The 16204-nt window shown below is 57.2% G+C and overlaps 1 protein-coding gene across 5 annotated transcripts in view; it reads left to right on the top strand.

The window, feature by feature from the left end:
* GDPD5 (glycerophosphodiester phosphodiesterase domain containing 5) overlaps positions 1-16204 on the top strand; it is an 82848-nt gene that overhangs the window by 47958 nt on the left and 18686 nt on the right. For 3 of the 5 annotated variants that reach the window (XM_073879725.1, XM_025894465.2, XM_073879724.1), the window contains 3 exons: positions 8320-8423; positions 11411-11504; positions 12137-12196. In XM_073879725.1, coding sequence (XP_073735826.1) covers positions 8320-8423; positions 11411-11504; positions 12137-12196 — 258 coding nt within the window. Of the gene's footprint in view, positions 1-971; positions 1015-8319; positions 8424-11410; positions 11505-12136; positions 12197-16204 lie in introns of those variants that run through there. The other 2 variants (XM_073879726.1, XM_025894464.2) reach the window with 1 other exon arrangement.

The following is a 16204-nucleotide window of genomic DNA, read 5'->3' as shown; positions in this document are numbered from 1 at the left end:
GAGGTGGGCTGCTCCTACCGCCTAATGAGCCACTCTCGGTGCACCCCAGCAGAAGCAAGGGTCTAAGACAGAGACCTAATTGCCTGGCTCTCTGTAGCCCAGAAAAATCAATCCGGCCTCTTAGGCTGTCAAGAGCTGGCTGGCGGGGGGGGGGGACTCTGATCCCTTTCCCTGCTTGGCCCTGATGCTATAATACATCTCAAACCTCCCCAGGCCACCCCCTCCCCCAAATCTCCTGGGTCAGGGCCAGAGTAATCCTGCCAGGGCCTGCCTGTCTCTCCCCTCCCCTGCCAGGCTTAGAGGATAATGGGAGGTCTTATCCCCACTTTATTTGTTTTATTATTTTATTTTTATTTATTTAAAAAATTTTTTTTAATTTTTTTATTTTTAATTTTATTTTTTTTCCCACTCCCCATTTTAGGAATGGGAAAACTGGAGATCAGAAGGCGCCCCTCTGCCCTCTCCCCTCCCCCTTCCCAGCTGACATCTCCCAGGCTTTTCTGGCACATCAGTCCTCCCATTTGGCACGTGGCGAGGGTAAAACAGGCTGATGACAGGAGGATGTGGCATGCCTGAGACCTAGCCCCCACAAGGGCGGACTCCGTGGGTAGGCACCCCTCAAGCTCTCTCCCGTCTCTGCAGGGCTGCATGGTGCTGAGGACCTTAAAGCAGGGTGGGGACCCTGGGGGCGGCGCAGGGCGCAGAGCTCAGCCATGAGGAAGGCGCGCCAGGCAGCGCCCACCCACAGGGAAAGGGCTGCTCTGGGACAGACCAGAACGCCTTAGAAGCAGTGCATGCGCACCATGAACACAGAAATGATGGCAGACTTCACAGACCGTGCAGGGACAGCTGAGGTATCCATTTGGTGGAAGTAAAATTAGATCTCTGCCTCTTACCTCACACCCAAATACATTCCAGATGGATTAAAATGTATGTTTTTTTCTATTTTTAAACTTCTCTTTTCTATTTAGGAAGCACACATTTGTTGAGAAAATTCACACAACTTGGAAAGAGGTAAAGTAGAAGGAATTCTAATCTTTTTTTTTTTTAAAGATTTTATTTATTTATTTGACAGAGAGAGACACAGCGAGAGAGGGAACACAAGCAGGGGGAGTGGGAGAGGGAGAAGCAGGCTTCCCGCGGAGCAGGAAGCCCGATGCGGGGCTCGATCCCAGGACCCTGGGATCATGACCTGAGCCGAAGGCAGACGCCTAACGACCGAGCCACCCAGGCGCCCCAGAGGAATTCTAATCTTTTTTTTTTTTTTAAGATTTTATTTATTTATTTGAGAGAAAGAATGAGAGAGAGAGAGCACATGAGAGGGGGGAGGGTCAGAGGGAGAAGCAGACTCCCCTCTGAGCAGGGAGCCCGATGTGGGACTCGATCCTGGGACTCCAGGATCATGACCTGAGCCGAAGGCTGTCGCTTAACCAACTGAGCCACCCAGGCGCCCAAAGGAATTCTAATCTTAATGCTTGAGAGAAATGGCTTTCCAGCCTCTCTCCATGCACGCATACATCCACGTGGAGCCCTAGACAGAGGCGGACAGAGAGCTGGCCGGATGACAGATTTGAATGTAAACAACGAAGCCAAGAAATTACCAGTATAAAATAGGAGTCAGATATATAACCTTGGCCTACCTTTCTTAAACACAATACCAAAGGCAAAACCTATAAAGGGAAAGAGGGGTAGATTTGACTACATAAAAATTTAAAATAAATTAAAAAAAAACACAAAAAACATGGGCTCAGCACATGTGTCTAGGGTGACTGGAAGAGGGTGGTGGCAGGGACACGGAGGGGAGCTGCTCCGATTTGGTTCGGTATGGGGTGTGAGGTAGGGGTCTAATTTTTTACCAAATGGATGTCTAGATGTCCCATCTGTTGAATTCTCCATCCTTTCTATACTAATTTGCCAAGTCTTAATCCTGTATCCTTGCTTCCAGACTATCCCCCTTCTTTGGGCCTCAGTTTCTCCATTTCGGAATTGGATCTGTAGAGGATGAGGCGAGACGCTCTGTGAACTCTTTTCTAACTGAAATGCCAGGGTTCCTGGCCTGGCAGTGCCTATGACTCATTTGGTGACCTTGGGCCCGGCCTTGCCCCTCTGAGCCAACTTCCTCCTTGGTCAGACAAGGATAATTACCTGTCCTGCTTATTGTTGCTCTGGGATAGTTGGAGATGCTAAAGGCGCTCAGACCTGGGTGTGAATTCTGGCTTCACCATTAGGGTTGCCCTTTGTGGCCTTGGGCAAGTCACTTCCCCTCTCTGAGCCCTGCTTCCCTCTAACTGTAGCGCCTGCTTTGCAGAGCTGAGAGAAGAGAGGATGCGAGGAGCCGGAGCCGGTGGAGGGCTCAGGAGCACCCGGCCCCCACTCTGTGAAGAGCTCATGCAGGGCTCTGTCCTCCCGCAGCCAGCAGCGGAGGGGGGGGCGGCGCCTGGGAGCAGCCCGGGGCAACTGCTGTACCAGGGTCTCCTTCCTTCATCTGGGCCCTGCTCCTAGGACCGCGGCCTGCAGAAGTGGGCCGGCCCTCTGCGCCCCGCCGAGGGGCAGGTGAGCTACCGGCTGTCCTCAGGAGCAGCCGGAAAAAACTGGGCGTAGAGGGACATCTTGATCGCTGTCTTCACATAATTAAAGGGCTGTCAGATGCGAAATGATAATTATAGGCACGACCATGGATTTGGCAACTTACAGCTTACATCTGTAATCACATGCGGGCCTGGCAGCCCTTCCGTGAGGTGGAGGTGATGTCATCCCCATGAACAGAGCAGGAAACGGGTGCTCAGAGGATAAACACATGGCTTCTCCAAGGCCACCCATTTAGTAGGTGGCCAGTCTGGGGTCCGAAGCCAGTGTCGCCGGGCTCCCAAGGCAGGGTGCTTCTATCCAGCTGCTTGGAAAGGAAGGACGTTCAGTCCAGAGGGAGAGGGCCCGTCCCTGTTGCTGCAGGAGCAGAGGTAGTCTCTGTCCCTGGGGTGACAGGTGGGGAACAGGAGGCCAGCACCCAGCGCCGGCTCCGCCATCCTGTGACTCTGAAGTCTGTGGCCGAGCCAAGACTGGAAGGCCAGCTTCTGGACCCTGGGGCCCCTGGGAGTGGGAGCGGCGTCTGTGTGCATCCTGGCCTGGGGCTGCGGCAGCATGGGGAGGGCCGGGGCCTGAGCTGAGCAGCAAGCTTGCACAGCCTGGGCCCACACTTCCTGGGCAGGGCTGGGGGTGTGGCTGCAGCCAGGCCTTGGGACTGTGAGAGCCCACCGCTGCTTATAAGCTCTTTCAGTTTTTCTCCAAATGCAGAAGGCTCTGGGGTGGGCGGGACAGAGGCGAGGAGGGGTGAGGAGAAGACGTGACAATCAGGAGGAGACAGTGAGGAGGAGCAGGGGCCTCTGGGAAATTGGCACACTGTTCCTTGGTGTGCGGGATGGAGGGACCGGGCCTCCTGGAGGGTGAGGGCAGGTATGGGAGGAGATGAGGCAGGGGGTGCGGGGCTGGATGCCCTAGCCTCTGGGGCTGGGGCCTCTGGGGTTCTCTCTCACCCCCTGCTGCGAGCGCAGGGATGGAGCAGCCTAGCCAGCTCACAGCCAGGGCCTGGCCCCTTCCCCAGCTGCTCTCCGCCTCCCCTTGCGCCCGCTGCTGCCCAGTCAGCTCAGGGACTACCTGACCTTTGTTCCGCTCCGGTGGCTAGAAGGCTCTGAAAGGAAGGAGGCAGTGTATCACAGGAGCTCCTTCCCTTGGTTCCTTGGGGCCCGCGGGCTCAGCCTGAGGCTATGTCTGGGTTGGATGATGGCCTTGTCCGCTGGTGGCCTGAAGCCTCTCTGGGTCAGTCATGTTGGCACCTTCTTCTGTTCTTCACACCAGATCCGAGCACCACCTTGTGCTCTGCAGGATGTGGGCCCAGGGCACACAGACCTAGTTCAGCCATCCCTGCCCTGAAGGAGTCCACGGCCCAGGGAACGGTCCCCTTTTATGCACCTCCTATGTGCCACTTGACATACATCACCTCATTTACTATCAACCCTCCAAGGTAGGGGATTTTTCCCCCCCGTTTTACAGGTGAGGAAACTGAGGCTCAGAGGGGTTAACTTGCCCAAGAGGCAGAGACTGGTCCACCTGCCTCCTGAGCCCAGGCTCTTTCCATCTCCAAATTTCAGAATATGATTGAGGGCCAAGTTGGTGGGTACCAAGAGTCTGTGCAGAAGTGCTCAGGAAAAGGGGAGCTTCAAGAGCTGGGAGGGATGGGGGCGGAGGGCTTGCTGAAGGAGAAGGAGGTTTGGCCCAGGGTGGAGCCCAGGGAGAGAGGAGCAAGGAATCGCAGGGGGCCAGGCTGGGCCTGGGACTACTATACTGGGTCCCAGCTGGCTGGGGGGGGGGGGGGGGGGTGTGGGGGGGAGAGCTGTGCAGGGCTGGCTCTCAGGGGGACCTGCACAGGACGGCCCCCTGTCAGGACACCTGGGTTCAATCCCACCTCCATCTTCCCCTACTAGGTGACCTTCGGTATGTAGCTCAACCTCTGACTTCCCTCTCTTCACCCATATTGAGCCTTTGTGCAAATTAGCAAAAGGTTCCCCTCCTCCAGGACCATGTCCAGCATCTGCTGGAAAAGGGCCGTGATTAATATACACACTGAGAGTAACTATGACGTGAGCGCCACTTCTTAGTGATGGGGTCCACAGCTCACTAAAGCTCATGTGCTGGCCCTTCTCTGAGGCTTGGGGTCTTCTTTTGCTCTTGGATGGGGATAAAAACCCACAATCGAGAGCCCCAGGCCCCGTGCAGAGTGGGAGAGGTGAGGGAGGGCCGATGGGTGCACCATCCCTTGCAGCTGGCCGTGCCCTCGGAGCCCGCGCCTCCTGGGAGGCCTCTTTCCTGTCGTGGCCCCGACAGAGGACCCCTAATGCTGTTTGGAGCCTCTTTATTGGTGTAGCTGCTGCCCACCACTTCCTCCACCAGTTCCTGGCCTTCCTCTCCCCTTTCTTCCAGTCCCTGCCATCCAGATTTTTCCTCTGATTGTTCTTACAATGACCTGCTGCCTCCCCACTGGGGTCAGGCCTCTTCATCCGCATCTACTGGCTCCCTGTGGCCTTGGGGCCCCCAGCTTCTAGCTCCCAAGATTTTCTTTCTTTCTTTCCTTCTTTTTTTTTTTTTTAAAGACAGAGAGAGAGCACAAGTAGGCAGAGCGGCAGGCAGAGGGAGAGGGAGAAGCAGGCTCTCCATGGAGCAGGGAACCCAATGCGGGACTCGATCCCAGGACCCTGGGATCATGACCTGAGCCAAAGGCAGACGCTTAACTGACTGAGCCACCCAGGCACCCCTCTCCCGAGATTTTCATCTCTACGTGGCCCCCAGCCCCAGCTCATGCCTGGTTCTGGTGATGGGGTTCCAAGTTCCTTGGTGCTTAGGCCGGGCCCCCATCTCCGCCACACCCGGGGTGCCTCACCCATCTGCCGGCTCTAGTTTTCTCAGCCGGGCCAGTGTGGCACTTCAGTCTTGCCTTGTCCTTCTGCCCCATTGTCAGGATCTGGCCAAGTGGGGGCAGTGGCCCCTGTGGTCTTCCTGGCCACCTGTCAGAATTGCCCCTGGGTCCTGCATCGTACCTCAGCCTAAGACCCCTCCCCAGCCCCTGGGGCGGGTTCTCTAACCTGCCACAGTCTCTGAATCCCAGGCTGCTTGCCTGGGCCAGGAGTCATCATCGGCTGAGGCTCACCCCTTACCCCCGGCCCTCTGGGGACCTCGTCTATGGGCCACAGGCGCAGCAGCCTTGCCCCTGCGGTGGAGAGATCTCCATGGACAGATGGCCCCCCACCCCTGCCAGCCGGGGCTGCACGGAAGCCCATGGCCCCTCTGGGGGGGCCGGTAAGCCCCCAGCGAAATCTCTCCTGGGTGGGTGTCCTCATGCCGGAGTAGGAGAAAGGATCTTTTCTCACCTACCATTTCATTAACAAATCTTTTTAAAGTTTCCACCCCACCCTGGGAATATGAAGGCCACCCAGATCTTGAAGGCGCTTATAGTACTGCAGAGGAGACTGACATGCAGAGACAGTTTCAGAGCTTCGGGGTCTCTGCCCGAACAGACAGGGGGGCCAGGGCTCTGGAAGCTCTGTGGAGAGGAGGTTCTCCCTGCTGGGACAGGGAAGGCCTCAGGGAGGAAGAGGGTCGCCCCATGAACTGGGGAGGGATTGCCTTCTAAATGGAGGGTATGGCTTGTGCAGAGGCACAGGGCTTGAAAGAGCCCACTTGAGGGACTGCGGGCGATTCGGTGCGAGGCCTGCAATGCCTGGGTGAGGGCACAGGGGGGCGCTGAAGCCAGTGAGACTCTTGAGCTGGGGCGTGACACGACCAGAGGTGCCTCAATCTCGGAAGACCGATGTTTAAGCTGGCCCAGGACCAGCCGGCTGCACTCCGCAGGCGATGGGGCGGTAGGGGGGGGGGGGCGCGAATGAATTCGTATTTGTGAGCAAATAAGGACTGGGGGCAGCAAGAGGGGCTCTGGGGAAGTCAAGGCCCAGGAGATGCTAGGCCCGCCCAGCTGGGGGTGCCGGCTCCGACGGGGCTTCCCACGGCCCCCTGCCCCATGGCTGCTGAAGCATGGCCCTTCTCTGCTGCCCCCAAACTGCCCAGCCATTCATGGGTGGCTGTCAGGGTTCCAGTGCTCCAGGAGGGCCCGTGGCTTGCCCTGCTCCCATCTGGGGTTCCTCCACTCCTGAGCGAGGCTTAGCCTCGCAGGCCGAGAGCTGGGGCTCGTGCCCTTCTCTGTCTGGGCAGGACAGACACAAGTGGTCGACCGTCGAAGAGGCCACCCACCGTCACCTGCTGGAAAGATGGTTCCAGGGAGTTGTCACCTCCACAGCTCTGTTTATGTACAAAGTGGGGCAAAGCAAGGCAGCCTGGCTCTGTACATGACGGTGAGTGGAGGCGGCTGCTTTCCCTGTCACCCAAGCTCGGACCCTCTTGCCCAGGGCGAGGCACGGAGTGGGTGCTCCATGTGGAGCATCATGGCTCCTCCGGGTTTGAGGGCGTTTCCTGCGTGCTGGGAGAGGCAGAGCGGGCTTGAGGATGCACTGCTAGAGCAATGACTGCTTGTGGACCCCCGGTCGTTTGGGAGACACGGCCCCATGAGCAGGTCACGGTACACAGGGCATGAGTTTAAAGATGGGGGCACTGATGCTGTGGGAGCCAAGGTGGAGTCCAGGAAGACTTCACAGAGGAGGTGACATTTGAGCTGACTTGAAAGGTGAATGGCGATGTTAGGCAAATAAGCCAGGGTGAGGGAACTGGTGGGGGAAGGGGATGAAGCTCGAGAGGTGAGGGGAACACCCCCAGGGGGGCCTCCTTGCTTGGCTAAGCAGTGAGGAGCCATCAAGAGGTTACACCGGGGTTAGAGCCATGCCTCTGGGCTGGAAGGGTCAGAGAAGCCTAGGGGAGCTTGCAGGGTTCTGGGCCGTGGCCAGGCAAGAGATGCCTGGGCCATCCGAGCCCTGCAGCCCCTCAAGGTGGGGGTGGTCTTGGTTCTTTTCTGCACTGACTTCCCCTCACCCGCTGTTGGATTATGCTGATGATCTCAGCAGTTTCCTGGAGAGCAGGATGTTCCAGCTGGTTGTGCCTCTGAGATAAGAGGACAGACGAAAGCAGGGATAAACCTGAAGGCCCAGCCGGAAGGGCCTGCAGACCTCTCTGGAAGCAGCAGTGTTGGGGCCCCCACCCCCATCCCTGCAGAAGCTAGGGGGGGGCTACGTGGCCTAGGCCTGAGGGGCCGGTGCCTGGTACGGGGGGGCAGAACCCTGTGCATCCTTCAAGCCCCCAGAGGCTGGGGCGCTGGTCTTGAATCCTCTGCTGGCTTGCTGTGTGACTAGGGCAAGTCGCTTCACCTCTCTGGGCCTCAGTGCGTCTGAGTAGCGTGGGGCAGAGGTGAGAAGGAGCACCTGCACTGCAGGTGTGTGTGGGAAGGGAAGGAGGTGAGGGATGTGACCTCACAGACGGCAGAGGACTGTGCCAGTGTGAAGCCTTTGTTCCTGGGGGCCATCGCCAGCATGGGCAGATTGGTGCACCCAGGACAGGCCTCAGCCAAAGGGGCAGAGAAGACCCCTGGGGTGGAGCCCTGATGCCGCCCCTAGCTCCCTACCATTTTGTGGCTTTGGGCTCTGTGGTGTTGAGCAGGTCACTTCCCACTCTGAGCCTCAGGTCCCCACAAGGATGAAGAGGGTAGTAATCCCTGCCTGGCAGGTTTAGCTATAAAGGGGGAGGCAGGAGGAACATTCTAGGTGGGAGGTGGCCTGAGGGGCCAGCCCCTGACCTCACTTGACCCCTTTCCTTGCTCTGCTCTTCCAGTGGGAACGCCTCTGGTTCTTGCTGCTCACCTTCACCTTCGGCCTCACGCTCACCTGGCTCTATTTCTGGTGGGAAGTCCGCAACGACTATGATGAATTCAACTGGTGAGTGGGGGGGGGGGGGCACAGGTGGCATGGGGGCCTGGGCAGGCACTGGGGGGCTGTGGTTTGAACCTGTCTCCCAGGCTGACTCCTTCCTGGTGTGCTATCATGGAAAACAGGAACGGCACACTTGGGCAGGGCTCAGCCTGGGTCTGGGGCCTCTGGACCTCATCGTAGACAAGAACCCCAAGGCCCAGAAAAAGACCAGGGCCTCAGCAGAGGAGGTGACCCCAGGGATCCAAAATCCCTGAGTAGGACCTTGGGCAGGGCTGGCGGATGCTATGGTTCTAGGGTAGCTCAGGGTCCTTTGTGGGCATGAGCCTCGGGTCCAAGGGCAGGGCCGCCTGACGCTGGTACCTGGGTACACAAGGGTACCTGCTTCTTCCTCACCCCCTCCGTTGCCTGCCTTTGTCAGACAGTGAAAGGCACGGGAAGGAGAGCAAGTTCCCTGGGTCCTAGTGGGGAACTCCTCCACTGACAGGTGTGGAAACTGAGGCCCCAGGTCACACAGGCAGTGGGAGCAGAGGTGGGGCTTGGAAGCCAGGCCTCCTCGCTCCCCATCCCGTGCTGCCTTTTCCTTCTGGCTAGAAGTTCAGTGTGACCACCAGCACACTCAGTTGAGCCCCTCTTAAGCTCAGTTTCCTCTTCCATAAAATGGGATAACTCCCCCCCCCCCATCAGGTCATTCTGAGGATGGAACGAGATGTTGGCTGTGGGAGGGCTCAGAGCTCCACGTCACCCTCAGGGCCGCTTCCCGGCCTGGAAGGCGGTGGCCATGAGGTTAGAATGTGGGATTTCTAGGACTCTGGGCTTCTAGTGGGCTGTGGTTCTAGGATTCTGGGATGGTCCTAAGATGCCTTTAATGGAGTCTGGGCATCTACTCTCCTCTGCGCGGCACGAGGCTGTGGCCCCGTAATTAATGAGCACAAGAACGGATGTGTGGCTGTCCCCCAGCTACCCGGCAAGACGAGCCTGAGTCCCAGAGGTGGCCTCTGGCCTTTATTAACTGCCATCCATCAATTATTCATCCCCCCAGGTATCCAAAGCACGGCACTGTCGTGCGGGAACAGAAACATGCCTGCTGGCCCTCCGCTGCACACCTCGGACAGTTCGGCTGAACTGGAGCGGGTCCACCCCCATCATGTACGCATGGGGAAACTAAGGCCCCAGAGGGCAGGACTCACCCACGGCCACAGAGCCAGTTAGTGCCAAAACAGTTTGAGGACCGTCCGAGGAGACTGAAGCTCAGAGAGGCTAAGTAGACTCTCCAGTGCTCGCTTCGGCAGCACATATACTAAGTAGACTTTCCAAAGTCACACAGCAAGATGCGGGCAGATCAGGGACTTGAGCGTGGCTGACTGTGTCATGCCGTCCACAGAGATACCTCACTCTGCCCAGCGACTCAGTGCCCTGTCACTGGGCAGTTCAAGCAGAGGATGGGTGCCTGCCGTGTTGGGGAGGCGGCAGGGGGAGGGCCTGCCTGGGACTTAGGGATGGCCTGAAGACCCGCAGCTCCCTCAGCCTGTCACTGAAGTTTTTTGGAGTCGGTGCTGGGATGCAGGAGACCCTACCTTGGCACTCCTGGTCTCGACAGGGTCTGGGGATCGTTCACGCAGTGAGAGGTTGTGAGCGAGAAGCAGGTGGTCCGGGCGGAATGTGGAGAGCCAGGGAGGGGCCGTGGGGGCCGTTGCTCTCCAGCAGGGCTCCCTGCCGAAAGTGAGAGACAAGTGTCACCAAAACATCTTTCGGGAGTCCTTCCCAAGGAGCAGGTCCTGCCCCTCTTTAGGCTTCAGTGTCTTCAGCTGTACGGTGAGAAGAGTGAACTCCGTGATCTAAGCAGTAGATTTTCCCCTGGAATCTGAGGATGAGGGCCTCAGGAGGGTGCAGGAGAAGGCGGGTGCCCCTCAGTGTCCTCCCGGTGTCCCCTCCCAGCCCCAAGATGGCAGCAAGCCAGAAACTGCCTGGTGCTGGCTCACATTCTCTGATTACCCTGAGTAAACTGCTGCCTTCCCTGAGCCTCAGTGTCCCCAGCTGTCCAGGGAGGATGTGGGTGCTTCAGTCTTTCTGGAGAGCAACTAAGCAGCAGTAATCAGGAGCCTTGAAAAGTTCATTCCCTTTGGCCCTGTAATTCTATTTGTAGGGTCCTATCCTAAGAAAATAATTAATAATACAGAAAGCCATGTGCCAAAAAAAGTTTTGTGTGTTCATTTATAAGAGTGAATCATTGGAAACTGCTTTCATTGGTAGAAAGTTGGCTACATATGGCACATTAATTCAGCAGACCACATGGCTGGCTGTTCGAAAGTCATGCTTCCTCGCGATTTTTACTGACATCAGTAAATTCTTGCGTGAATAATGAGAAGAGACTTGATTGAGTACTCACCACATGCCTTGCCTCACTTCATGCTCAGGAAGCCCTGTGAAGGGCACTTTGTTCCCTCCATCGTATAGATGAAGAAACGAAGGCTCAGAGAAGTCAGGGATGACATCTGATCAATCCTCGGATCCCCAAATTTTCATATTTTAGCATTGAAATTGAGATGAACGTCACAGTCAGTGGCATCTTAGACTCCGGAAAGCCTGTCACCTCTGCGGGGTCCTGCAGGCCAGTAAGAGACAGAGTGGGGATTGGAACCCTCTGTACCTCCCTCCGAAACCCAAGCTGAGCACGTGCTAGATGTGGCAGGGTCCTGGCTTTGCTCTTTTACAAATATATCAAACCGGGGGAAACCCACTGGAAGAGCGGTCTGCAAAGTCTTGGCGATGGTTCCTTCCGGGCAGTAGAACTATGGTGAATCATTGTTTTCTTCTTTACGCCTCTTGGCGTGCCCCAGTGTCCACTGGCCGGACTGGTGAGCACGGGAACCGTGACGGCGTTACGGAGCCGTCCCAGGCCTGGTCGCTGAGCCTGGCTGAGAGCCGAAGGCCCACTGGCCCTGGAGAACCTCCTGGTTCCCTGATGCAGCTCTGACCTCTTCCCCTCCCGGCAGGTACCTCTACAACCGCATGGGCTACTGGAGTGACTGGTCTGTGCCCATCTTCGTGACCACTGCCGCTGCCTCCACCTACATCACGGGCCTCCTGGTACGTGGGGCTGCCCCAGAGGGCAGGCGGGCCTGCTCCCAGGGGGAGGGCGAGCCACCCTGGTCAAAAGGGGGACGCTGGCTTGTGCCAGGGCCTCTCAGCCTCCTGCACTGCTGGGGCTGGTCGCCCTTAAGGTGGGAGGTCCTCTTGCTTTTGTCCCATCCTGGAACGTTTTCCTCCTGACCCAGTGCGAGCCATCTTGCTGTTAGGGCCCACTGCAGACTGACTCTTCCAGAAGCTTCTGCTTTGGTTCCTGCTCCCAATTCTCTATTCCCTCAGACTTGGGTCAATCCCCCTGCTGGACTGGAGGCTCTCGGGGGACTAGGCTCACGTCTGCTTCAGAATCCTGGGGCCTCGAACTCCCAAGACATTCACTGGGCAGCCCAAGTGCAGCAGGGCCCAGTGAGCTCTTGAGGGAGAAATTGTAGAGGAGGAGGAGCCTAGAGGCCTAGAATAATCTGGGAGGTGGCCAGGCTTGGGCTGGGCTGGGCATTCCCATGGCCTATGGGGAGGTTTGTCGACGGCTCCGAGCCAGGCCCAGAGTAGCAGCGGGTGGCAGAGTGTCTGGGAACTAGCAGAAACCTTCGGGTCACACAGGGCCCTAACTGTCCCCCTGTGGGCCCCCTCTTCAGGTCCTGGCACTATGTCACATTGCCGTGGGCCAGCAGATGAACCTGCACTGGCTGCACAAGGTAAGGGCTACCTCCGCGGGGGCTGGGGAAAGGGAGTCGAGGCTGTAGGCGGCAGCGGCAGCGGCAGAGTACGAGCTTGGACACGCCATCCTCGCTCCTTGGAAGGAGGCCATCCTTCCTCTGGATCCCCATGACAGTTCAGTAGCTACCAGAGTACTCACTCCACACCTGTTCTCACAGGCTGGCCTCCGCTAACTCATTCAACCCTCACGGTAGCCGTATGATGTAGATACTGTTATCATCCCATCCTACAGTTGGGAAAACTGAGGTACAGCGAGGTTACGAAACTTGCCCGGGGTCACCCACTTAATAAGATCCTAGCTTTGTAGCTGCTCACTGGCCAGCACAGGTCACAACCCCGGTCCCCTCTCCTCCTCATTCTTCAGTGAGCCCCCACTGTAAAACTCGGCCCAGGGATGGGACTCCCAACTCAGAGCCCTTCCCACCACTCCCCTTGCTCCCGGGGTGATCCCACCTCCCCGACTAGCACTAAGGCCCTGCAGGACTTGGGCCCCGCTAACAGCTCCTGTGTGGGACGGTCACCTCAGCTTCTGCTACATGAGACAGTCCAGGCCCTCCCAGCACGGCGGCCTCTTCTCTGCCCTACCTCTTCGCCCTTGCCCTCCCTTTCTCTCTCCTTTGGACTCCTTCCTTGGTTTGCCTCCCCTACCTACAGTCTGCTCAAGATCCTCCAGCCCTGGCAGGCTCCCCTGCCACAGTCCTGAGCGTCTGTGCTGCCCACTTCCATGGGCTCCCCCGCCCCAGCCCTCCCCAGTCTGGGAGCTCCCTGCCAGCCAGGTTGGCTTTGCCCATCTCCATGTCCCCCGTGCCCCCTCAGGACTGGGCCCATACACACATTCTGAGCCTCAGCACTCAGGCCGTTGATTGCACGCGTGGTGCTAAATGTATGTGACCGATGCCTGCCCTTCCCGGGGCCTCAGTGGGCATGGGGTGTGGTAGAAAACCCATCAAGAGAGCCCCTCCTTCCCCGGAGCATGTGGGCCTTGGAGGGAGGCTGGACATTTCTTTTTTCCCAGAGCCTGGCTCAGAGTGAGCATGTTGTTTAGGAAGGGGCAGAAATGTCCAGAAGTAACCATGAGCCCGTGAGAGGGGTGCAGAGTGACAAGGGGAGGGCTCACTTCCTGCTAGAAGGGGGACATGCAGCAGGAACCAGAAGAAGGACGGGGGGGGGCGTGGGGGCAAGAAGTTGGGCTGTGCGGAGTGGCAGGTGCCAGTGGGCATCCAGGGGGGCCTCCGAGGTCAGACGCTGGGGAGTCAGACCCTGGTGACTGAAGTCTGAGAGGAGTGAAGACCAGCCGGCCACCCTCCCCCTTCCTCCGCCTGTCACTCTATCCTGAGGTCTCCTTTGGGCTTCTGAAGTCCCCTCATGAGGCACTTTCTTCTTCCGGCTGAGCAGCTGACAGTTGAAAGAACTGCCCCAGCCAGCACGCCAGGTGGGGCCGGCACCCACTGGGGTCCCCTCCTCTGGCTCATGCCTGCTTCTCAGCAGGCCGGGTCACACCTGCTTGATCCTGGTGGAGAGGCCTCCGGAGGCCCGGAGCCAGCCCGGATAGCAGATCAGTACAGGGAGTCGTCCCCTGGGGCTGGAAGGATCAGATCCCTTCGTGGGCACCAGGGCCAGCTCCTGGGGTGCCAGTCCTGCCCTCCTCCCCCCTCGGTCCCCTCCCGTGAGATCTCGGGGTGAGCAAGGTCTTTCTAGGCAGACTTGATCCATAGCTGGACCCACTGCACCAGGAGGGAGGGAGTTCCTAGGGGCTGGGAGGATTCAAGCAGGGCCTGGAAATTCTACCGTTCTGTTTCGAAGATTCTGTCACTGGATTCTAAGATTCTAAAGAATCCTATTTTTTGTTTTAACCAATGTTTGACCATCTAATACATTGACACGGTTCAAAATTTTAAAAGTACTAGGAAGTATGGAATGCAAATCTCCCTGCTATCTTCCCAGAGATATTTTAAGTATGTGCAAATATGCATGTACATTTCCTGTTTTCCTCCTTCTTTCCCCAAAAGTAGCCGGCTCCCTCTCTTCTGCACCTTGGCAAAACCAGAGCTCCTTGCCCTTCGTGTGTTGAGAGCCTTCCCATTGGCATCCACCCCTCACCCCAGCCCCACCGGCTCATCCCTGGTTCCTGCAGCTGATGGGGCTGCCCGACACCCCACGCTCTCGTTTCCTCACCAGCGCAGCGTAGCGGTGAGCTGGGCCGGGGAGTGTGCGGTAAAGAGTTCTTGCCACGTAGCCGCATTGCCCAGGGCCACAGATCCACGACCCGCAGTCTGGGCTTAGAAAACACCCTCACCATAAAGCGTTCACCGATTTCTTGACTTTGGCCAATCCATCGGGTGAAGATGCCACTAGTTTAAATGTGGGTTTCCCTTATGATGAGTTAGATTCAGCATAATCCACGTGCTGGAGTCACTTACGTTTCCTTTTCTGTAAACTGGCTTTTCCTCTCTTTTGTCCTTTTTGTGATGGTGTTTGCTTTTCGCTTATTGATTTGGAGGAGTGCTTTCTAGATTCAGAGAATTAGCCCCTTGGCCGATAAACTGCAAATAATTCTTATTTGTCTTTCGACTAGGCTTGTGTTTTTTGCCATAGGAACTTTTTTATTCTTCAGGGTGTGAATGTGTCATCTCTTTGAAGTCTCCTGGGTTTTGGTCAGAAAAGTCTTTCCCAGAAAAAAAATGTCTCTGCTGGTATCACTTGCTAACTGTAGGTTTCTACTTTTTTTTTTTTCCCCAACATTTACCTGTTTTATCTTTCTGGAATTTATTTGGGGGTATAATGTGATCTTTGTTCTTTTTTAGATGGCTTCCCAGGTCCCGACTCTCTGTTCAGTAATCCATTCCTTCCCTCTAACTTGAGATGACACTTTTATATTAGACTAATTTTTTTTTAATGTATTTAGATCTGGGGGCACCTGGGTGGCTCAGTCAGGTAAGCATCTGACTCTTGATCTCAGCTCAGGTCTTGATCTCAGGGTTGTGAGTTCAGGCCCCGCAATGGGCTCCATCCACGCTGGGCAGGGAGCCTGCGTAAAGAAAAAAAAAAAAGATCTGTTTCCACTTCTCTCTCCAGTCCCATGCCAATATCGTACTGCTTTACCTATGACAGTTTGATGTTTTAATCATTATCTTTGAGAGTCTCTGGTTCCCTGGGGTCATGAGTAGGTGTGCGCTGCAGAACAGAGGGGCCCAGGATGGTGCAGAGAGGGAGTCATTTGGGGCAGGCAGGGTACTGTGAGCAGATCTGGGAGTCCACCTGGGGACCTTCCCCCTTCCTCCCCAGTCCTCCCAAAGCTTCTGTTTCCCAGAAACAGGAGCCAAGTCCAGGGGCCCAGAAGGTGAGAAGGTTGAAGTGTGCTCGGCGCTTTCCAGTAAACAGGAGGTCCTTTCCCTTAGATGCCCCACTTCCCGCCCCACCCACCACTCCAGAATCGGCTCCCACCTCCCCAGGCCCTTCCCCGTCCTGGCCCCGGTCAGACCCCACCGCCCCCATCTGTGGCCTTGCCTGACTCGTCTGCTGCAGTGGCAGCAGCCCCCAGCCCAGGGCCTGCCCGGAGGAGGTGTCTCAAACTCTGCCACTAACATTTAGTAAGCGTTTACTCTCGGGGTGCCGACCACCGTGCTTATTAGCACGCCACCTGCTTTCTCTCCCTTGTCCCCACACCCCTTTCAGGTGGGCACTCTCTCTCCCCGTTGCACAGCTCAGGAGACGTGCTTCCGGAGGCTAGCCTCTCCCCGTAGGGCCGTATCACCGGGGTCTGACTGAGGGAGGGGACGTGCGGGGCCCCGAACCCTGGCCAACCATCTGCATGGGGACCGCAGGGCCCAGCGTCCAGCCGCCCCCGGGAGGCCGCCGTGCAGCCCCTCTGCAAGGCCGGCTTCCAGCCCCGCACTGCACGGACAGGCTGCCTGTGTCCTCTGTCCCTCCCACTGTCCTCTCAAACCACAGTCCCCTGCACAGAACTCCAAAGACCGCTTTCACAG

This window comes from Callorhinus ursinus, unplaced genomic scaffold, assembly GCF_003265705.2.
Source record: "Callorhinus ursinus isolate GAN/ISIS: 27379988/994484 unplaced genomic scaffold, GSC_fseal_2.0 scaffold35, whole genome shotgun sequence".
In the NCBI taxonomy this organism is placed as follows: Eukaryota; Metazoa; Chordata; class Mammalia; order Carnivora; family Otariidae; genus Callorhinus; species Callorhinus ursinus.
The sequence above is the reverse complement of the archived record's forward strand: the minus strand, read 5'-3'. Positions and strand labels throughout refer to the sequence as shown.